Source organism: Ascaphus truei, chromosome 21 (assembly GCF_040206685.1).
Source record: "Ascaphus truei isolate aAscTru1 chromosome 21, aAscTru1.hap1, whole genome shotgun sequence".
NCBI lineage: Eukaryota > Metazoa > Chordata > Amphibia > Anura > Ascaphidae > Ascaphus > Ascaphus truei.
This window is the reverse complement of record NC_134503.1, coordinates 32,400,932-32,424,712: the sequence shown is the minus strand read 5'-3', so window position 1 is coordinate 32,424,712 and position 23,781 is coordinate 32,400,932. Positions and strand designations below refer to the sequence as shown.

The 23,781-nt window shown below is 47.6% G+C and overlaps 1 protein-coding gene across 2 annotated transcripts in view; it reads left to right on the top strand.

Annotated features, from left to right (window-relative positions):
• The first annotated feature begins 10,644 nt into the window (after positions 1-10,644).
• RGS3 (regulator of G protein signaling 3) overlaps positions 10,645-23,781 on the top strand; it is a 457,941-nt gene continuing 444,804 nt past the window's right edge. The window contains exon 1 of one of the 2 annotated variants that reach the window (XM_075579467.1): positions 10,645-10,790. In XM_075579467.1, the coding sequence (XP_075435582.1) occupies positions 10,737-10,790 (54 nt within the window). In that variant the 5' untranslated portion in view covers positions 10,645-10,736. The remainder of the gene's footprint in view (positions 10,791-23,781) is intronic. The other variant, XM_075579463.1, reaches the window with a different exon arrangement.

Below are 23,781 nucleotides of genomic sequence, written 5' to 3'. Positions count from 1 at the left end.
ACCGCGGAGCTTCAGGGCAGAGAGGGTGAGACCTTGGTTATCTGCACAAAGTGCAGTAGGTGAGCCCTGTTTAAAAAATAACAAATCCTACACCTAGCTGTGAGGACAGGAAAAAGACTGGTGTGCAGGTAGAGGGAGGGGCCTTATATGGCCTACCTGCAAAAGTCTACTTCCTGTCCTACCTAGAGTGAGAAGGGATTAACCCAATGGTGCCCACTGCCAGGGTGATCAGGAAATATATATTTTTTTAATTATTTTTCATGCGAGCACCGCCCTGGAGGCCATTAAACCACTCAAACCTATGAATTTAAAAAAACTGGTGAACGTGTGCACCCATATACTGCGCTAATACAACACACTCGCGCCCCTGCACAGCCATGTCCAAGACCCTTGTCCCCGTGGCCTGAGCTATCCTGAAATATTAAATGGGATGTCAACCCCTGGTTTTTTTTTATAGCGTCTAGGATTACCCTGCGCCATTTTACATCCTGGTGGCTCAATCAGAGGCTCAGTCAAAGACTGATCCACTTGTGCTGATGCAGGGACTGATTGAGCCACCTGTGCTGAAGCAGGTATATCTTTACAACCTGACTTATTGGGATTGGCATGAGGACTGAAGATGAGTCCCCGTGTGGATTACAATGTAACCCACTGGTGACAGTGATCAGAATCTCACACCAGGCAGCCCGTCATTCATTTTTTCATGTTACATTGGTTATAAAGTTTGCTTCATCATGCAGTTGAATCAGAGCCTCTGATTGAGCCACCTGTGCTGAAGCTGGGATATCCTTAAAACCTGACCTGTTGGGGCAGGGGGAGGATTGAGGACTGGAGTTGAGCACATCTGGATTACAAAACCAGTGTCAGAAGTTCTGCTCTAAAGCAGATGCAATCATGTCGATCACTTTATATGTAAGGGTTAATACATGTGCAATTGGGTGTATGTTTTTCCAAAGTCTGTCTTCCTGCTTGGGACATGTTATTAGTGAGATGCAGTTATTTAAGACTTGAGTTAATGAGATCATCGTCAGTTTTTGAATGGGATTTCTAGAAGGGTCACTTAAGGACTGTTTTTGAGGAGGCATGGTGTGATCAGGACATACAAGACCAATCTAGTCTAAAACAACCCTTTCCACTTTCCTACTTATGAAGTGTTACTTATTCTACCCTCTCTTCAGTAATTATTCTGTGTGTATAAACTAAACCGAGCAGCTGATATCTGGCTGTACTCTACTGGCTAGGAGATGCTGTGCATTGTGCAAGATTTATAGATGGTGCATTACTGTATTTCAGAAGGAAGGATACCTTTTGCAAAAAGGATGGTGGATTTGTGGGATAGTCTCCCATCAGAGGGGATAGAGGCCATTACAGTAAGGGAATGACAAAAAGGTTTGTGATGGACATACAGTAAGGCTATCCGAAATCTGAAAGGCAAGGATCAAATGGTGTCTAATCTATCAAATTAAATTTGAAATAAAGCAATTGTGATCCTTATTTTGATTTCATAAATGCAGTGATTTTGGTTGTGTGATGAATATACTACTCGAAAGTGCATTAAAGTTTCACTGTGTCACGGTAGCTTATGACAAGATATAATGAGCACCAAATATCTGGGTTGAACTGAACGAGGCTTAGATATAATAAAATATAATTTATTCCTTAAATAAGGTGAACACAGCAATATAGTACAATTAACAGGCAAGAAGATAACACTTACTTAGGGTTGGGGAATGGAGAAGTATCCAATAGCAATTCTCCAGCAGTCCAGTGACATTCAAGATGGAATCAGAAGCACAACTCCAGCAATCCAGTGACATTCAAGATGGTATCAGAAGCACAACTCCAGCACAACTCAAAACTGTAGGGTTGACACAGTTTATATACCTGGGCAACCCTATTCTTAACATTGAACACAGCCTATTGGTGAACAATTATTTGTATCCACTCTCTAATGTGGAGACACAGACTAACAGACTAACCCATGCCCTCAGGTAACAATTAGACTGGCAGAGTTTGTTGATTAACTAATACTTAATCCCTAGACATTGGGTAACAATCAAGGCAGTTACTTTTTGAACACCGTGCTTAGGCTACTCAGCCGTCTGCCCTTCATGACTCCTGATGAAGCCGTAACAACGGCTAAACATGTATAGTGTTTCAGCCCATACCAAAGAGGAAGAACAACTGAGGTCCACCCCTGTCATCAGATCCGGAAGTTCGCTTAACAACCGGAAGTGACGCAAAGGGAGTGCCTGGCGTGGACGCGAGAGTTTTGCGGTGGAGCTGAGGATAGTGAGGAACTCAAAAGGATCGCGACCAGATGAGCACCCACTACCTATAATATCATACTGCCTACCTCGATCATATGAAGTGTTGGGGGCTGGTGGCTGCTGTATACACAGGGAACATCCACCCCTTAAGTTGGATGACTGCCTGAATTTGACTGCTTTATTGTGAGTAGTCATTTTTGAGCTTTGTTTACACAAATTTATTCACAACAGTATTACACTATGTAGTGTTTCTTTGTTTCATAACTACGAGACGAGCTCCCCTGATTTGTTGGAGGATCACCTGGTGCAAGACGAGTGGAACAGTCTTTATCAAGGGTTGCAGTTTGTTTCTAAGTTTCTTAATTTTTTCTTTAGATCACTTGATTGTTATTATTATCACATTGCTTTATTATTTATACATATGTGGTTGAATTGTATATTGTCACATTTAGGGTGTGTTAGAGCGCTATTGTTAGTTTTTTTCACTTCATGACTTATTAGCCTAGCAAAAGGCGTCTGCATTTTCAGAACAGATCCAAAATAAAATACATATACACTTTAATATCTACACATATTAATAAGTTCCATTCTGGTGGGCTCAGTGGGTTGACCTTTGCCAGTTTTTAATGCCTACAGTGACTCCACATATTGGCCAAATATGAACTCTCTGCGACCTCCAGAATTGGAGATACAGAAATGCACTTTAAAACATTAATATACATGCTTATAATGAAACATGGGAACAGGGAAACATACATTTTCAAGGTATAAACCTCATCCCTGGACCGCAATCCAGTTAACCCTTTGTCTCTCTGGTGAGGTCAGGGGATGGCCATATGAGGTGCAACCCCTTTAATACCGGGCCACCCCCTTTCTCCCTCTACACCTCCCCTTCTTAATGGGTGACCTGTGGCCCACTGGCCCTAACGGGGAGTGGGGCACTGCTGGCACCCTTAACGAACTCAGTCTCAGAGGGATAGTCCTGACGTGAAAGTCCATCAGCATTGCTGTTTTCACTACCCTTTTTGTGCTGAATAGTAAACTCAAACTCTTGTAAGGCCAAGCTCCACCTTAGCAACTTGGCATTCTCCCCTGATGCCCTCTGCAGCCAACTCAGAGGGTTGTGGTCTGTGAGGACCGTGAAAGCCCTTCCATACACATAGGGCTGGAGTTTTTTGAGTGCCCACACAATGGCCAAGCACTCTTTCTCAATGGTGGAATAGGCCACCTCTCTGGGGAGTAGTTTTCAGCTGAGGTACACCACAGGGTGCTCTCTACCGTCGTCCCTCACTTGGCTCAACACAGCCCCAATGCCATAGTCCGAGGCATCAGTCTGTATGAGGAAATGTTTGGTATAGTCTGGGGCAGCCAGTATGGGGGCCCCAGCAAGCACAGTTTTTAGTGCCTGGAAAGCAGTTTCACAGGCAAGAGTCCAGGTGATAAGCACAGGCAGTTGCTTCTTAGTCAAATCAGTCAGGGGTTTGGCCACGACACTGTACTGTGGGACAAACTTCCTATAGTACCCTGCGGTGCCCAAAAATGCCATGACCTGTTTCTTGGTTTTTGGAACAGGCCACTGAACTATAGCTTCTACCTTGGCTGGCTCTGGTTTGAGGTGCCCTCCACCCACCCTGTGCCCTAAGTACAGGACCTCTGCCATCCCTACCATACACTTAGTGGGTTTCAAGGTAAGCCCAGCCTCCCTGATCCTATCTATCACCGCAGCTACATGTCCTAAATGGGAGTCCCAGGAATTACTAAAGACAGCAATGTCATCTAAGTAAGCCCTGGCATAGCTCTGCATCCCTTCCAGTAACCTATTGGCCAGGCGTCGGAAGGTAGCCGGGGCATTCTTCATCCCAAATGGCATCACCAAAAACTCATAGAGGCCACATGGAGTGATGAATGCTGACTTCTCCCTAGCCTCCAGGGTCAGTGGGATTTGCCAATAGCCTTTGCTCAAATCCATGGTGGTCAGATACTTTGCCCCCGCGAGTTCATCTAGTAACTCATCCATGCGGGGCATGGGATAGGCATCTGACACCATCCCAGCGTTGAGCAAGCAGTAGTCCACACAAAACCGGGTGGTCTTGTCCTTCTTAGGAACTAGGACTACCGGACTTGCCCAAGGACTCTGGAACGGAGTAATAACCCCTAGGGTCAGCATCTCCTCTATCTCCCTCTCCATACTGATCTTGACCTCTGCTGACACTCTATAAGCATGCTTATGCTGAGGCGGCGTGTCCCCTTTGAGCACTGGGTGTTTTGTGAGATGTGTGGTCCCTGCCATGTCAGTGAAGAGGGCCCCATACTTAGCTAGCATGTCCCTGGCTTCTCCCTTCTGCCTAGCACTCAACTGTGCCCCTATCTCCACCTGCTCCACAGTGTTTCCCTGCCTGCTAGAAATCATAAGGGGTCCTACAAGATCCATCGCTACTTTCTGGAAGGGTTCCCCTATTATCGGTAGGGGTTTCAGGGGTGCCTTCACACGGTCGCCCGCCTTACCCACTCGCTGGCAGGCATCACAAGAGTGGCAGAAATTGCCCACATCTTGAGATGCCACCGGCCAGTAGTAACGCTGTAATAACCGGGCTCGCGTTCTGTTGACCCCCTGATGTCCCGCTAACGGAATAGAGTGAGCTACCCGTAAAAGTTGCCGTCGGTACCGCTGGGGCACTACTAGCTGTCGCTTACCGGTCAATCCCTCCTCTATCCCTGAGTTCCCTTCTTCTCTATACAGGAGTCCCTTATACCATAGGCAGTACTCAGTGCCCTCCCCTGCCTGAGATTCGGACGCCCGAAGTCTCACGCCGGCCAGGGTAGGGTCTGCCTTCACTGCCTCCCTAAACTGGGCTCCTAAGTCTGGCCACCCCCAGTCATGTTATTGTCAGGGGAATGGGGAAGGGTGAGAGGGAACAGTAAGTCAGTCTGTGGTTGCAACTGATCCTGGCTTACCACACCGGGCTCCTCTGCGCCCTCCGCTAACATTGGTCCCAAAGGCTGGGGGACTGGCGCCGCCGCCATTGCCGCTGTCTGGCTCCGGGTAACCGCCGCCACTGCAGCGGGCTTGGGCACTCGGTCATAGGTGCAGGTCATCGGTCCCAGATCATTGCCAAGAAGAACATCGGCATCCAAACCGGGTAAAACCCCCACCTCCCGCACACCCTGGCCCTCCCCCCAATCCAAAAAGATTCTGACCACTTGCAGGAAACGTGGCTCTTCGTCGGCCACAGTGATCTGTATCCCAGGGCCTGGGATCAATTCCTCTCGCCGGACCATATTAGGTCGGACCAGGGTCACTGCAGCTCCTGAATCCAGCAAGCCGACTGCTTGCCGGTCACCAACGGTGACCGGGGTGAGATGTCTGCTCCGTCCATCCGTCTGCTGCAGGTCCGCGCTGAGATATCCTCCGCTCCTGGCTGTAGGCACCGATGAAACCGGGACAGGTGCTGCATGGGACGTCTCGCTGGGAGTTGGTTCCATGACCGGTCCGGAGTCTGTGGTGGAAGCCACCCGCACGCGGGCTACCGGCTTCGCAGCTGGGGTGCGTTGCCCCTGATGGGGTCCGCCGGAACGCAGGGGTTCTGGGCAATCTGGTCTGATGTGACCAGGGCGGTTGCAGTTGTAGCATCGGCGCTCGTGCCGGAGCTCCCCCGCCTTCGGTGCACTGCTGCCCGGTTGTGTGATGAATATACTACTCGAAAGTGCATTAAAGTTTCACTGTGTCACGGTAGCTTATGACAAGATATAATGAGCACCAAATATCTGGGTTGAACTGAACGAGGCTTAGATATAATAAAATATAATTTATTCCTTAAATAAGGTGAACACAGCAATATAGTACAATTAACAGGCAAGAAGATAACACTTACTTAGGGTTGGGGAATGGAGAAGTATCCAATAGCAATTCTCCAGCAGTCCAGTGACATTCAAGATGGAATCAGAAGCACAACTCCAGCAATCCAGTGACATTCAAGATGGTATCAGAAGCACAACTCCAGCACAACTCAAAACTGTAGGGTTGACACAGTTTATATACTGCACCGACACACTTTATTCGAGCAAATACCCGGTATGTACCTGGCAGATACCTGGAATGCGCCGCTCCTCACCTCTGACAAGCCCCGTTGCATTTGCCTTCCCAGCCTGGGTTCATGCCTGGCTGATGGGCGGCTGATCTGTTAAATGATAATGATTAGGATTTAATAGGCTGCAATGCTTCGCGTGTCTACCAGATGGCATAAATTCATGAATTGTAATGCAGTATATATATATGTACTGTGCAGTATTGCAGCCAGCGGGAATAAAATGCTTCAATCCCTGCCGGAAAATAACTCAATGCACTCGGGCAGAAAACAGTCACAAACCTCAATACACCCGGGTATACCCGAATTCGTGGGACTAGCCGAGCTCGAATAAAGTGTGTCGCCAGTGTACCTGGGCAACCCTATTCTTAACATTGAACACAGCCTATTGGTGAACAATTATCTGTATCCACTCTCTAATGTGGAGACACAAACTAACAGACTAACCCATGCCCTCAGGTAACAATTAGACTGGCAGAATTTGTTGATTGACTAATACTTAATCCCTAGACATTGGGTAACAATCAAGGCAGTTACTTTTTGATCACCGTGCTTAGGCTACTCAGCCGTCTGCCCTTCATGACTTATTAGCCTAGCAAATGGCGTCTGCATTTTCAGAACAGATCCAAAATAAAATACATATACACTTTAATATCTACACATATTAATAAGTTCCATTCTGGTGGGCTCAGTGGGTCAACCTTTGCCAGTTTTTAATGCCTACAGTGACTCCACATATTGGCCAAATATGAACTCTCTGCGACCTCCAGAATTGGAGATACAGAAATGCACTTTAAAACATTAATATACATGCTTATAATGAAACATGGGAACAGGGGAACATACATTTTCAAGGTATAATAAGGTGCAAACCTCATCCCTGGAACACAGTCCAGTTAACCCCTTGTCTCTCTGGTGAGGTCAGGGGATGGCCATATGGGGTGCAACCCCTTTAATACCGGGCCACCCCCTTTCTCCCTCTACACACTGTTAATCCCTTTTGGCTTCTGCTTCTCCTGGAGCAGCACAAACTTAACTTTTTCCTCCACTCGGCACCTGTTGTTTCCAATGGAATCTGCAAGATCAAGGATTGGTTAAAGCCTTAGACAGCCCTTTATAATGATGCTCTGCAAACATTATGTGTAATAAATTCCACCTCTAATACATGTAGCCCCTGTAAGAAATAGTGGACTACATATCTTTCTCCTACTGGAGTAAGTCCTGTTAAGGGCAGGCGCCAGTAGTAATCATGGGTTTTCTCTCCTTCAAGCCCTGCCTTGAGTGATAGAGGTAGGCTCCTGACTGTGTGGAAGGCATAGACACAGGGGAGGGGCCTGCTGACATCATGAGGGGCAGGGCTGTACTCTATTTAGTGGGCTACTCCTGTGTGTGTGGGAGAGTTGAGTCTAATCTGGAGTCAATGATGAGAGGGTCAGTAGCTGGAGTGTGGAGTTTGTGAGTCTGATGACAGAGGAGTATGTGAGCTGCACAGTTCAGAGAGAGAGAGAGCTGAGTGAGTCTGGAGGAGACAGGATTGAAGAACTCAGAGCCCGTCTGAGTAGAGCTGATACAGCTACAGTGGACCAATGCCCCTCCCCCTGCAAGGGGTGAGGGGGGATATCTAGCCTCACCCAGAGGGCCTACCCTTGGGTGGAGGTAGGGGTATTGAGGCCCCGTTACAGCCATCCTACAGGGGTACAGATCCTGGAGGAAGAGGAGAGGAGGTCAGGTACTTGTGTACTACCTTGACTGAGACTGCAAATGAACTGCTGCTGTGTGCTGCATCACTGATAAGAGACAATAAAGACTTTTGCTGTTTTATATAAGACTGTGTGAGATTGGAATCTCTCGCCCTGGGACCAGGGCTTTCTCTGGGAAGACTCCAACCTATCCCCTAGGTTTCGCCAGAGAATGGAGGCGCTGCACCAAAACCACTAAAGAATGGAGGCCATTACCCCAGAAGCCTGGCCCTGTTATCCCCCACACCAATGCGGGAGACTCAGACCCTCCTGTTCCAAGCAGGTATGAACCACCCAATTACATGTAGCCAACGCTCACTACACCTTAGAGGCACGATCTGTGTCTGGGATTGGGGGGGGGGGACATGGGCTACATGTACTATAGGTGCACAATGTGTGCTAAAGTGTTAAAGCAGCAACCTCCCTCTAACCAACTCCTTTAGCGCATAACCTCCCGCTAACCAATGCCTCCTCCAGTGCGTAACCTCCCCCTAACCAATGCCTCCTCCAGTGCGTAACTTTCCGCTAACCAATGCCTCCACCAGTGCATAACTTCCCCCTAAACAACGCCTCCACCAGTGCGACACCTCCCCCTAACCAATGCCTCCACCAGTGCGTAACCTCCCCCTAACCAATGCCTCCTCCAGTGCGTAACCTCCCCCTAACCAATGCCTCCTCCAGTGCGTGACCTCCCCCAACCAAAGCCTCCTCCAGTGTGTAACCTCCCTCAAACCAACGCCTCCTCCAGTGCGTAACCTCCCCCTAACCAATGCCTCCTCCAGTGTGTAATCTCCCCCTAACTAATGCCTCCTCCAGTGTGTAACCTCCCTCTAACTAACCAACGCTCCAGCGAGTAACTGTGCTATTTTCAGTTCTGGAGACCCACAGCTCCCGATAATACTTACTGGGGAAGTTATCAGCATTACTTCTTTTAAAGGGGATTTAAATTGCTGTATAATAGGAAGTGGTAACCAGTGTGTTGCGGCTTCTTATTGGCGAAAGATTTGGCAGCCATTTTGCCATTTTGTTTCCCCAAGAGGGGGATTTAAACCTGGTATCTTCACCATTTGGGATCTGTGAAACTGGGGGATTCCCGGAGCTGAAACCTGTGGGATTCAGCCTTGGAGGACCTCCAAGGCCATCCTACCATGTACAAAAAGGGGGTATAAAAAATATGGGGGCAAGTGGGGGAGAACATTTCTGCTTTCATTTTACTGCAGGTTTAATTTTGTGTAGTTTTAATAATTCTCTTACTTTAAAAAGACGAAAATATATGTACAAAATGTTAGTCTGTGTTTTGTATCCCCCGCCCCCCAATCTCATTTTTATTTAAATAATAAAATAAAAAGATAATAATCATTTAAAAAGTACAGTCTGTCCATAAAACTGAAGGTGTACACCAGTATATTATACACAATATGGTGTCTCCGATGAGTTTAGTATATAATGGTTTTGCAACGATAGACCAGTAAAAACATAAATCTCCGGCTTCCTACGAGAACGATCGCCCTTTAAATGACAATCTCACATATTTGTGTTCGTGGACAAATGACTCATTTTGTGTTATATTTTTTTTTTTTTAGCATTTCCTCTGAAATTCCTGCTAAGCAGAGACAGATTGTCCATGTTTATCTGTTTGAATAATGATGCTTCTTTCCTTCTCTAAATAACGGTGCAATTTGCCAGTAGATTATAGGATCCAGTCGTCTTGCCAAAAGAGATTGGACCTTGATTGTGAAACCATCCAATGCATCTGGTAATGTTGACATCAACCGTAAAAAAAAGCCTTGTCACCAATCACCGGCATTTCACCTATTAAGCGGGCCCCTGCTATTAACTCACTTTGGCCCTACGAAGGATAAACCAGCTCATGACCATAATTACATAGAAGGGCTTCATCATAGGACAACTTCAAGCATGGCTTGTTAGACCTGGCCTTTTATGGCCAACTCAAGAAAATGGGCCTGCACGGGGCCTGCCATGACAGAAGGGGTTTCACGCAGTAACGTCACTTCATAAATGTGGCCCTAGACGGCATCTTGTAGAAAAGTTCCTGCTTTTGAGAGCATTTGTTTCTTTTGATTTCCATTCAGCGGTGATGGTTACATGGACGCCTGCGAAGATCTGAGGACAATGTAACGTTGCAACGACAAAAGCCAAACCAATAGAGAAGGGATAAGGGCAGGGGTATTAAAGTCCAGTCGTCAAACCCCCCTCAACAGATCAGGGTTTCAAGATATCCCTGCTTCAGCACAGGTGGCTCAATCAGAGACTCAGTCTTCCATTAAGCCACCTGTGCTGAAGCTGGGATCTCCTGGAACCCTGACCTATTGGGGGGTGGAGGGGGGGCTTGATGACTTTATTTGGCACCCTTGGATTAGGGAATACTAAATGGCTGACAGAAATGTTTAATATAAGGCGGGCGCTTTTCCCTGTCCCTGTGAGTTTGCAGGAAACCCTGTTCCTTATCGTTATGAGGCACACAGCGCAGACAGGAGCTGGGAAGGTGAAAGGTTGCTTCCTACAATTCTTCTGCGGAGCTGGGTTCCCATGGGCTGACCAGCCAGCTTCACAGTGCTGTACTGAGCTCTGTATCCAGCAGCTCCTTTCCATGAGCTAACAGCGAGCACTGCTTATCCACCATGAATCGTTTTAACGGGCTCTGCAAAGTCTGCTCGGAGCGTCGCTACACAAAGGTCTGTAGCACCTAATAGTCTCTGTGGGTCTGTGCCAGGGATTAGAAACTAATTGGTTGAAATATTGTACTTGCGTTCTGATTCCTTACCCAATGTAACCACTTTCAGACCAGTTGCAATAAGTGTTGTGAACAGCATCTGATTTTGTCGAAGAATCCCACAGTTCTTCATGATGGTTTTTTTTTTTTTAATTCACAAATATGGTGAGGTCTCGTTAGTTTTGAGGCAAGATAGAATTGATATTTGTTACCAATATGTCTTGACGCTTTTATTTTCAGAACTATTAGGTTTATCTTTGTTACTGGAATTTGCAATAAATGTGAGATCATGCCAAAGTCATGCATTAAAGGTGGTTTTAATTTTTTATTTTTACTAATGAAATAGCACTTTTATATGTTCTACCAGTCTAAAGATATCTCATTTTGTTCCCTTTATTGGCGTACTGTAATGTTAAATATGGCAGCCTGTTTGTAATGACAGTAATGTCTATGAAATGTCCATTTTTTATGTGTATTCAGTTCTCTATAGGAAAAACTTACACAATTAAAATTATTGGAAGGTTTAAAAGCTTCTATTTTTCTAAAGTAGTTTTGGGATGTTATCCTATTTTTATAGCATTGTATATGTGCAAAGTAATATTAGTCAGCATCTTGTTTGTTAGTCAGCATCAGCATCTGAGTATCCAAGCAAATAATTTAAGCTTTATATACATAAGTATTGTGTTACATATTTATATTACACCAGGAAAGTTACGTTAAACACCTTTTATTTGGCAGCAAAGAGGCTATTAATAAGTCTGACAGTCTACATATGCACAAGTAGATAGAGGTTCGTCCACGAACATACAGTGTACAGTATGTGAACCAAGTGGGATTTGTCTATTCAACCACCACCTGAGCCAATTCTCCCCCTGGCTGTGCCTTTAATGTGCATGTCCAGAACGGGGGAATATACTGTTTTCTAGAGCCATATAGATGACAAGAGCCTTGAGGATACTGCAACGGTAGTTACTGTACTAATTGGTAAAAGCTAGTCAAACATCCAGGTGCCTCTTGAAAATGTTGCATAATGATAGAGATTATCCCAATACACTACACTACACGTTTGTTATGGTTCACTAGCTGAGAGACCCGGCGTTGCCCGGGATGTAAATGCGTAATAGGTAGTATTATTTATAAATCGTGGAACAATAGGTGAGTATTTGTTGTAAATGTTTCGGGGGGGGGGGAGAAAGGGGAGCGGGGCGGGGGGGGAGAAAGGGGAGTGGGGGGGAGAAAGGGGAGTGGGGGGGGGAGAAAGGGGAGCGGGGGGGGGGAGAAAGGGGAGCGGGGGGGGGGAGAAAGGGGAGCGGGGGGGGAGAAAGGGGAGCAGGGGGGAGAAAGGGGAGCGGGGGGGGGAGAAAGGGGAGCGGGGGGGGGGAGAAAGGGGAGCGGGGGGGGGAGAAAGGGGAGCGGGGGGGGGGAGAAAGGGGAGCGGGGGGGGGAGAAAGGGGAGCGGGGGGAGGGAGAAAGGGGAGCGGGGGACGGGAAAGGGGAGTGGGGATGGGAAAGGGGAGTGGGTGGGGGAAAGGGGAGAATTAGGGGGGGAAAGGGGAGTGGGGGGGGAGAAAGGGGAGTGGGGGGGGAAAGGGGAGTGGGGGGGGAAAGGGGAGTGGGGGGGGAAAGGGGAGTGGGGGGGGGAAAGGGGAGTGGGGGGGGAAAGGGGAGTGGGGGGGGGAAAGGGGAGTGGGGGGGGGGAAAGGGGAGTGGGGGGGAAAGGGGAGTGGGGGGGGAAAGGGGAGTAGGGTACGGGAAAGGGGAGTGGGGGACGGGGAAAGGGGAGTGGGGGATGGGAAAGGGAAGTGGGGGATGGGAAAGGGGAGTGGGGGACAGGAAAGGGGAGTGGGGGATGGGGAAAGGGGAGTGGGGGGGGGGAAAGGGGAGTGGGGGACGGGGAAAGGGGAGTGGGGGACGGGAAAGGGGAGTGGGGGACGGGAAAGGGGAGTGGGGGACGGGGAAAGGGGAGTTGGGGGGGGGGAAAGGGGAGTGGGGGGGGGGGGTGGAGAGCAGTGGGCATATGTATTGTCATAATTTATGTATGGGCATTTCCCCCCCTCCTCCGTGCGTCCGTCCCCCTGCTGGTTCGGCTGGTGCCCCCCCCCCCCGTTCCCCGTGACTCCCCCCCCGTGACTCATGGCTCGGCCCCCCCCCCGTTCCCCGTGACTCGCGCTCCCCCCCCCCCCCGGCGCCCGCTTGGTCCCCCAATGTGCCGTCCGGCTGAGCGGCGGTAGGAAGCGCCCTGTGTGGGCCTGAGACTCGCGCTCCCCCCCCCCCCGGCGCCCGCTTGGTCCCCCGATGTGCCGTCCGGCTGAGCGGCGGTAGGAAGTGCCCTGTGTGGGCCTGAGTCTCGCGCTCCTCCCCCCCAGCGCCTGCTTGGTCCCCCGATGTGCTGTCCGGCTGAGCGGCGGTAGGAAGCGCCCTGTGTGGGCCTGAGGCTGAGGCGGGACGCGCAGTGTGCCTGAGGCTGAGGCGGGACGCGCAGTGTGCCTGAGGCTGAGGCAGGACGCGCAGTGGGCCTTAGGCTGAGGCGGGACGTGCAGTGGGCCTGAGGCTGAGGCAGGACGCGCAGTGGGCCTGAGGCTGAGGCGGGACGCGCAGTGGGCCTGAGGCTGAGGCGGGACGCGCAGTGGGCCTGAGGCTGAGGTGGGACGCGCAGTGCCTTACCTGAGCGGGTGGTAGCGCCGGGGAGGTAAGGGAGCGGCTGGGGTAGGAGGGCCGCGCTTTCCGTCCGGAGCCAGTGCAGGGCGGCGCACGTGATGGGGGGGGGGGCGGACAGAGGGGGTGTGTGTGTGTATAGAGCTGCTGTGTTGTGTGTGTGTGTATGTGTGTGTGTGTGTATAGAGCTGCTGTGTTGTGTGTGTGTGTGTGTGTGTATAGAGCTGCTGTGTTGTGTGTGTGTGTGTGTGTGTGTGTGTGTGTGTGTGTGTGTGTGTGTGTGTGTGTGTGTGTGTGTGTGTGTGTGTGTGTGTGTATAGAGCTGCTGTGTTGTGTGTGTGTGTGTGTGTGGCCCGTCACTCCGCCTCAGGCCAATGAGAGGTGTGCGGGGGCGGGCGGCCCAAGGGACCAATGAGATTTCCCCTAGGGACACCGGACATCCAGGCATACAGTGCTTTCACTAATATAGTATAAGATTTAATGTCAATCAAGTCACTTAGTCACTACACATTAAATCCACGCACTTGTTTTTTAACAGTGCAGTGACACTTTGGGGCGATCAGTCTCTCAGATGCAGCACCAAGTTTATCAGAACAAAATCCTACTATCTTTGAAACATCCTGGTGCCGTTTCGTGCCTTTTGAATGTTGGGAAACTTAGATACATACCGTCTGCTGCCGGTCCAAAAACTTTTCTCTACAAATTACCTTTTAGTTTTCTTGTCCTGTACTTGATTTAACCACTGGTGGATTTGACAATATAGTAAGATTTTGTTTTTTTTGTTTTTGTTTAATACGTATATGTAGTGTGTGTAGTGGACATTTTTACATATTGCTTAATCAAAACGTCTGCATTTCCCTTATAGCACAACCCTTCATTTACCTCTCAAACCATCATTCAGTGTTTCACCCAATTGCTCTTACTTTGTATCGTTCAAGCATATTACTACAAAGCGTAAGATGGTACAGGTTTGTTCCCAGCACCATACTGTATGAAGCATTGTATGGTGTTCAACATCAGCTTAGAGGTTGTCCCTTTCAGAAACATTCAGTACAAACTGTGAGATTGGTTGTCACTGTTTGGGCGATGTCTGCTTTTATTAAGTTTTTGCTAGTGCTTATCGGTCACAATAAACTTCGCACTGTATTGGGTTTGTATAGTGAGTAGGGTTTGTAAACATTAGATGGGAATACCCAGTTTGCAGAGAACCTAACTCCAGTAGATTTGGACTCTGGTTGCTAAACCAGGCAAGCTAATTGATTGAAACAGTCATACTGGGTGTGACACTGCATTTGCTGTTAATTAGCACGCTTATTCCTTGATTACTGCATGTCCCCACCTCCTTGAGCTCAGTAAAACTTGCCCTGCATTCTCGTTTCTAATGGCTCCCTTTGCACCACCAGTCCACGGAGGCCAGTTCTGAGTTAGGTCATCATAGAAAGCCAGCCAGTCCTTGACTTTGGGACATTTTGCTGTTCTGATGTACTTGAACTAGTTAACTTTAACACCCCTATTAGAATGCCGGGATGACTTCTGCGAGCTGTTGATTTTGGTATATTCCTTTCAAATGGACCATACATCTTCTCCTGCACGGGACACTGACTTCACCGAATTAAGGAGAGCTCAACATCCTGTATTTGATATTTTCTACCTTTTTGACCATGTTTAGTTAGGGGCAAGTTTGGACTGAGAAAGTATAAGAGAAGGCGTAAGTCGCTGGTCTGTTTTATTATTAAAGATATTGATCAGTGGTAATAACAGGAAAACGGCGAAGCTGGTCCCTTCCCACCAATGAGGGAGCATGAGTGCTGTTTCATGTATGTCCACACCAAACAAGGGAGGGACACTTCTGATTAAAGGCTGTAAACTGTACAGTGTAGTGACAGCAGCAGGACTAGTGAGGCCGGACAGTAACAATGTCACATTATTTTAGTTTTATTAGTCAACTAGCTCGTTTCCGCTCACACGTTCGGTTTTCCAGGCACCCAACTTTATAGCTATAAATAATGTTGAACTAAACCGTGAAAGTTTTAGTGGGCTGTATTTGAGAAAAGGGGATATGTCCCATACACAAGTAGATTCTTTAGTTCACAATTTTTCTTGTTCTGTTGAATCAGAATGGGGAGGAAGCAAGCGTTGGCGTAGTGGTTAAGGTGCTGTTTTTTTTAACACGGATGGTTGGGGGCTCCTTTCCTGCCAAAGCCACGTTACTGTTTAATCATGCATGTGAGAAATATTATACACGTGGTATGTAACAAAGAAAAACACTTGTGATCGAATGAAGGTGTCAAGTAGGATTTTGTGATCTTCAGAGCTCACATCTTCTCTGCATGAACAACTGCAGGGCCCATTCTTCGGGCTATGAGTGCTAATAAGCGTCCTATATTTAAATTAAAATAATGTAAACAGTCATGTAATGCCTATAACGAACAATTATTTAATAAGTTATGCTTTTCAGCTTCACATTAAATGTTATGGTGGGTAAAAGAGTGACAACCCTCCACTGTGCAGTGTACAGTAAATAAAAATACCCCTTGTGAGCACATTCACGTCTGACTGGTGGGTAACACGGCCTGATTTCTAGCTTTGAATTTGACCTGAAACATACCGCTTTAATGTGAATAGGGATACATAGATTAGAAATGTATCTTATTTTAATCAATGGGTCCCCCATGTTGAACTGCAATACTCTATAAACTGCAGGAATTTCCCAGTTCCTGAGATATTCTGACATTCCATTACAGTAATTCATGTCTGAGAGCAACCACATGGAAACTCTGGCAGCAGATAGAAAGCTGCGACATTGACATGACCTGCACCACTGACTGGGTCACCCCACAGCCTTCTTTGTTTCTCCCGGCAAACGTACAAAATTAAATATCTTTGCAATCAATGGATCCCAGAGTTCTGATCTCTGCTATTCAGTGCCGTGGGAACCCCATCTTTCATGCAAGGTAAAATATAAATACTTTATTTGTGGGTCGGATTTAAGGCTGCTTTAAAGAAGGAATCCTTTGTACCCACCATAAAAAAATAATTTATTTGAACAATCTTGACGTCTTTTCTCTGCTTCCTTTTACTTTATGTAAAGTCTGTTGTTGCACTCTGTATACATCATGTAGTGAAAATCCGTTTCCCTGGGAAATTAAACTGCTGCTATACGCGCTGAAACAAGCTCCTGCGAATGTAACCCGGGAATACCAGTGAGATAATAAACAGGTGAAAACTCTGCTAAACAAAAGAAATGGCTGAGCACTGAATTGGCAATCACTTTTTAAAGCAACTTAATATCATTTGTTTCCGTTGAAAGATTCAACACGTACATTTTACACAGGAAGCAAATATGTTTCTATTTTCTTTAGGTCCGTGTAATTCTAACCTCATCTTGTACTTATTGTTTTTCTTTTTTATCTCTGGCTCACAATGGAAGAATAATTAGTTTCAGCAAAACAATGGAGAGAGAAGCCTGGATCAACGATGTATGTGTGTGCTTATCCATAACATCATTTGTTACAGATGGAGTGTGTCATGGCAGACCAGGACTATCACACCAGGGATAAATTCACCAGACTAAAACGCAGTTGATAAAATGAATGTATTGGAAAAAGTAGCACCCACAACTATTCACAGTTAAACAACACACATTTACAACTGTGGGAGTGGGGTTACCCTATAGACCTAGTTGCAGGGAACTCCCTAAAGACAATTCCCCCTGTTCCTTCTTCCCTGCAGTGTCCTCTGGAACAGGACTCCAGGCCTGGCACCACCACTGGAGTTGACACTGGAGCTGGAATTCCCACTGGAACATCAATCTTGAGCTAAAAGCTAACCGCTACTTACAGCTACGAGGGGTCTCATTCACTACCTTTTATACCCTATGGCATAACATGGTTACATACTAAAGGCGTTGAGGCCAGGTGTTTTCAATATAACCGAGCTCCTGATTGGTGGGTAGAAATTCAACAACAAAGAGTTACATGAAGAATATTACATGGAAAGGTCCCAGACAATGTTGCAATATTTCTCCTGAACATAACATTAACCCCTTGTCCTGCAGTGCTGGAACTGGGCTGCATAATTATCTATCTACAAATGTATTACTGAGAGGTAGGGGTAATGGCGGGCTTGACCTTTATTAAAAGCAGTAACATCTACCCCTGCCGTCAGTGTTGTTTTTGTTTTTTGTTTTTAACCGACGCCATTGCTTACTGTGGAGTCATTGGGAGATTCACAAATATATTTCATCAGTTTTATTTAAGCTGTTAAACATTTCAAAGAAATTCCAAAGCGGTTGCAGCCATTTTGCCGCAACCAAATTGCCGCTGCTGCTTCGCCGTAGACTGACCCTCCGCCACAGCCAATTCGCTGCTAGAATCCCTGCTGCTAGCCACTTCTAAGGCTAGATCCTTGCTGCAGTCGGCGGCGCACACGACCGCATGCGCGCCCCTCACCAGCCCCTTACCTGCTCCCTAGCTGTCCCCGGTGCCTCCTCGCTTCCTGGCTCACTGCGTGCTGTGACGCGTCAGCCAGCAGGGGCTACAAGTGGATTGTGTTCCCAAGCGGCGACGCGTCATATGGTGCGCCAGGGAGCCAATCAGAGGCCTGGTATGTGACATCATCATTTTCTCACACAAGGAACTCCCCTTTCTTTACTGGGCACCCGTGTTAGCAGAATTGCTATTGAAAGAGAGACGTTCATCCCAAGATGCAGTGCCACAAATGACAAATACTTTCACTGGTGAAATTTAGAACAAAAAACACATGCGTTTTATTAGCTTCAGGTAACACTGGTATTGGGAGATTACTGTATCTTAGACCAGATGTGACCTGTCTGTAACAGAGCAGTGTTGTGCATCTCTGTGGGAGTGAATGGGTTAACTGCTGTACACACATAGCACAGTGCAGGCCCCCAGTCCCCCCACCCTGTCATGGCCACGCCCACCCAACCTGTTTTGGTCACACCCCCTGTGCCTAAAGACGATCCCTGCAGACCGCGGTTAAGTGCCGTGCACGCACCGTCAGGACGCAAGGCGGGTGTGCTGGTGCGTGCAGTGGGGCCTTAGCCTAAGGTAAGTTTTATTACTGGTTAGGGTAGCGGGTTAATTTAAGCATTTTAGCGGTTAGGGTAGGGGGATTTAAGGGTAAGGGCTTAGGGTAGGGGGTTAATTTACCTTCGCAGCCAGTGGCATAGGGGCGGCAGCCATTTGGTCGCGGCAAAACGGCCGCCACCAAATGTCCTACACCGTGACAACGTAGCAGTGGCCTGCAGCGTTTTACAATGCCATTTTTGGTGGTTATATTATTGTTACTTTATTTTAATGTGAACATGTAGCAAGAGGTGATTCTAATTGTACATTTAGCGAACAGTTAAAGGGGATATGGGAGGTGGGAGCATAAAAGTGCAATAATCAAAAGAAGCCAAAGAGATTGTATATATAAAAATTAAAATGATATGCAACATACAGAAAATAGTAAAGAAAAAGTGTTATGAAGATAATTGTTTTTACTAAGATAGATGTATAAATATTGTTCCTTTATCAAAATTGTACATGTAAGTAAGATGTTAATTTATTTACGTAAAATAATAATATATATATATATAAACAGGCATACCCCGCATTAACATACGCAATGGGACCGGAGCATGTATGTAAAGCGAAAATGTACTTAAAGTGAAGCAGTACCTTTTTTCCACTTATCGATGCATGTACTGTAATGCAATCGTCATATACGTGCATTACTGATGTAAATAACACATTTGTAACATGCTCTATAGTCTCCCCGCTTGCGCACAGCTTCGGTACAGGTAGGGAGCCGGTATTGCAGTTCAGGACGTGCTGACAAGCGCATGCGTGAGCTGCCGTTTGCCTATTGGGCGACATGTACTTACTCGCGAGTGTACTTAAAGTGAGTGTCCTTAAAGCGGGGTATGCCTGTATAAATAAAAACAAAGTGCAATATGAAATGAAGCCCATCAGATCTCACCTTTACGGAGAAGTGGCAGTTTTTAAAGATGAGTTTTTTTTTTTTTTTTTTCCAAAATTTTTTATTAGGCAAATACTTATTTCACAATGTACATGTCATATATGTTAATACAGCCTAATACAAGTTTTCTCCATTTTTTGGTTAAAGAAACCAGAGAGAAAAAGGAAAGCTCATCGCCCTCCTGGCCCTCCTGGGGTTGTGAGGGTGGCGCGAGTATGGAAACAGAGAGTAAGAGTATGAAAAGGGGGGGAAGGGAAGGTGGGGAGGGGGGAGGGGGGGGGATACTTGTTGCTTATTACGTCCTCAGAGTATTTCTACTGGAGTTTCTAGACTCGTTCTTTTTACTTTTCATCTTTGGGTTAGGGACGTGGGGGTGCCATATGGGTTAGCCACGGGTCCCATGTTTTATTAAAGGAGTCCGTGGATCTTTTCAGAAAAGCCGATAGTTTCTCCATGTTCATTACCTCTTGTATCCTATTTTTTATCGTTTGTTTTGAGGGGGGAGACACTTTCTTCCAGGCGGCAGCCACTGCACATCTAGCCGCTGTTAGGATGAAGGAGATTAATTTACCTGTTGGTCGGTCCACAAAGATGAGTTTTTTTTAAATATATATTTCCTCTTAATAGAGAACAACTTAAGGCTTAAAAAAAAGCAATTTATCTATCTGAAAATGCGACGCCCAAATGAGTCTCTAGCTTTAAATCCGAATCGCCACCCTTTCATTTTAATATTCTTGTTTTTATACTGAACAATTTAGCAGTGACGCTCCTGAGAAAATATTATTTAATAAGGACCATGTGGGACACAGTTGATGCCCTAGCGCACACAGGCTGCAGCTTTCCATTGTTTTTACAAGGCTGGCATGGGGAAAATGTTACAAAACAGGAAGTGAGAAAGCACAGTAAGGATTGTACAGGGGACTACGGGAACCTGAATTAGAAATGCTTTACTTAGATGTTAACCAAGTTGCAATAATGCAAACAACCCCACAAAAAAATAAGTATTTAGTGATTTTTATTTATTTTTTATTTTATTTGGACTAACAACCGATTTATTAGAAGTTTAACAGTTCCTCTCTCTGCGTCAGGTCAAGCAATGTGTCAAATTCATTCAAAAAACTAAATGATGGGGTGTTTTTTTATTTTTATTTTTTATACCGTAATTCCGTCTAATCACAAGTGAAAACGTAACTTCCTTTCATATGTTTTTCAGATTTATGGAATATGAGGATAAGGGATAACCTTGCTCAACCCCGTAGTGGAATGGGGGGTGAGGGGGAGGGTGTTGCCTAGGAGGAGTTTATTATGTATAAAATAAACCTCAAAATGATGATGAATTGAGACATTTTAAAATGAGATGCATTAATGGCTGATATCTTATTGGGGGTCCAATAAGTAGAATGTAGATGGCAATACTGCCACAAAATTGGATACCGGACACCAAAGTATAAAACACATATATATATATATATATATTACATATATTAAAAAGCCACTGCTGCCATTGAGAAGGTATGTTTTATCAAGCTACCTTGTTAAAGAGCTGATGCTCAAAACGCGTTGGTAGGGCGACACCTTCTCTGTCCATTACCATGACCGTTAAATAATCCATTTTTTATGGACTGTGCACTTTTCTCATTTTTTTTTCAAATATTTGATGTTCATCAAAGGGCTCTGTTATCTCCTCCTTCATTCCCATATCTATATATATGTCTCAAATAATGTTTGTGTGTGTATGTCTGCTGGACAGCTCATTGGCCTGCGGGCCAGGCAGGGAGAAGAGACACAGACGCACACTCTCCTCACACTGTGACCACATGCGCCACACACATACACACACTCTTCCGGTGCCCGTCACTCTCCCCCATCAGCCGGACCGCAGCTCACCTTCCACACATACACACCCCCCCCCTCTTGGTGGCCTCACTTTCCCTCCCCCCTCTTCACCCAAACCCAGACGCTCTGCAACATCCCCAGCCGCACCATCACACTCATGTGTGCCGCCCTGCACCGGCTCCCGGACAGAGGGGTAGCGCGGCGCGGCCCTCCTGCCCCAGCAGCAAACTCCAGGCTCCTCCTCCTCGCTCCCAACGAGGAACGGAGGGGAAGCGTGGCGCGGCCCTCCTGCGCGAGCTGCAAACTCCAGGCTCCTCCCCCCTCGCTCCCACCGAGGAACGGAGGGGAAGCACGGCGCGGTCCTCCTGCGCCAGCCGTAAACTCCAGGCTCCTCCCAACGAGGAACGGAGGGGAAGCGCGGCGCGGCCCTCCTGCCCTAGCCTGCCACTCTTGCCCCCCCCGCCAACTTCCCGAACCCACCTCCTGCCCCAGCCAGATGCCACGGGGATATCAGTGGAGGAGGGAACCCTCTGCCGCCAGGAACCACCACCCAGTCAAGGTAAGTCACCCACCGTTCTCCCACCCACGCACTGTCACCCAGTTACCCACCGTCTCCCACCCACCCACTGTCACCCAGTTACCCACCGTCTACCACCCACCCACTGTCACCCAGTTACCCACCGTCTCCCACCCACCCACTGTCATCCAGTCCCCCACCCCCTGTCATCCAGTCTCCCACCCACTGTCACCCAGTCAAAGTCAACCACCCACCCACACACCCACCCAGTCACCCACACACCCACCCAGTCCCCCACACACCCACCCAGTCACCACCACACCCACCCAGTCACCCACACATCCACCCAGTCACCCACACATCCACCCAGTCACCCACACATCCACCCAGTCACTCACCCACCCACCCAGTCACTCACCCACCCACCCAGTCACTCACCCACCCACCCAGTCACTCACCCACCCAGTCACTCACTCACCCACCCAGTCACTCACTCACCCACCCAGTCACTCACTCACCCACTCAGTCACTCACTCACCCACTCAGTCACTCACTCACCCACTCAGTCACCCACTCAGTCACCCACTCACTCAGTCGCCCCACTCACCCACAGTCAGTCACCCCACTCACCCACAGTCAGTCACCCACCCACCGTCAGTCACCCACCCAGTCAGTCACCCACCCACCCAGTCAAGTCACCCACCCACCCAGTCACCCAGTCAGTCACCCATCCACCCAGTCAGTCACCCACACACCCAGTCAGTCACCCAAAACCACCCACCCACTCACCCAAAACCACCAACCCACTCACCGACCTCATCCACCCACTCACCGACCCCATCCACCCACTCACCGACCCCAGCCACCCACTCCCCGACCGACCAAAACCCACTCAGTCACCGACCAAAACCCACTCAGTCACTGACCAAAACCCACCCAGTCACCGACCAAAACCCACCCACTCACCGACCAAAACCCACCCACTCTCCGACCAAAACCCACCCACTCACCGACCCACCAAGTCACTGACGAACCCAGTCACCGACCCCAAAGTCACCCACCCAGTCACCGACCCACCCACTCAGTCAAGTGTCACCCACCCACTCAGTCACCCACATACTCAGTCACCCACACACTCAGTCAACTCAGTCACCCACCTAGCTGTCAAGGGGGGGGGAAGCCCAATCCTGTCGCCAGTCCCCCCAAAATTACATCCCGGGCAACTCCAGGTATATCAGCTAGTATTACATATATTAAAAAGCTACTGCTGCCATTGAGAAGGTATGTTTCAATGGTATATTGTCCCTAAGAAGCCCCTGTTGGTAGGATATACCAGGCTGTTGGACCAGATAATTGTACCTATGCCACTTTATATTATAATCTAGTGGTTATAGGTAGGCATAGGGGTAGAGTTATGTATCAAGCTCCCCTGATATCTACACCTTATATCATGTATACCTGTATGCTCCCAAATGTCTGTCTGTTATGAATTGGTATTCAGGGCAGCATGCAGGAAACTAAAAAGGCTGCAAGGATCGGAGGCACAACTTCTTGTGAGATAATGAACTCCGCAAAGATATCGACGCGATTCTGTAGGGGTTTTTTGGGGGCGGGGGAGGAGGGGGTGTATTGCTATAGAGTGGTTGGCATGTGAACATATATCATTAATATTATATATATTATATCTCTCACCTGACAAAACCACTCGACCCTGATCGTAGACGAAATCAATGAACCTCTGTTTCGCGTTGGGATCTTGTGTCACGCATCTCGTTTTGACCCGATATATGTTTCGCTAACCTTGCGTTGGCTTCATCCCGGGCTTTTCAGATTTCACTGATTTTTATTGAGTCTTTGTTGGACAACGTACGTAGAGTTGACAAACTTTATGGCGTGTGCATGTAATGTGGCTGTTATTCACCGCCAGAGCCTCCAAACTAGTGACCCACAATACCTTGTG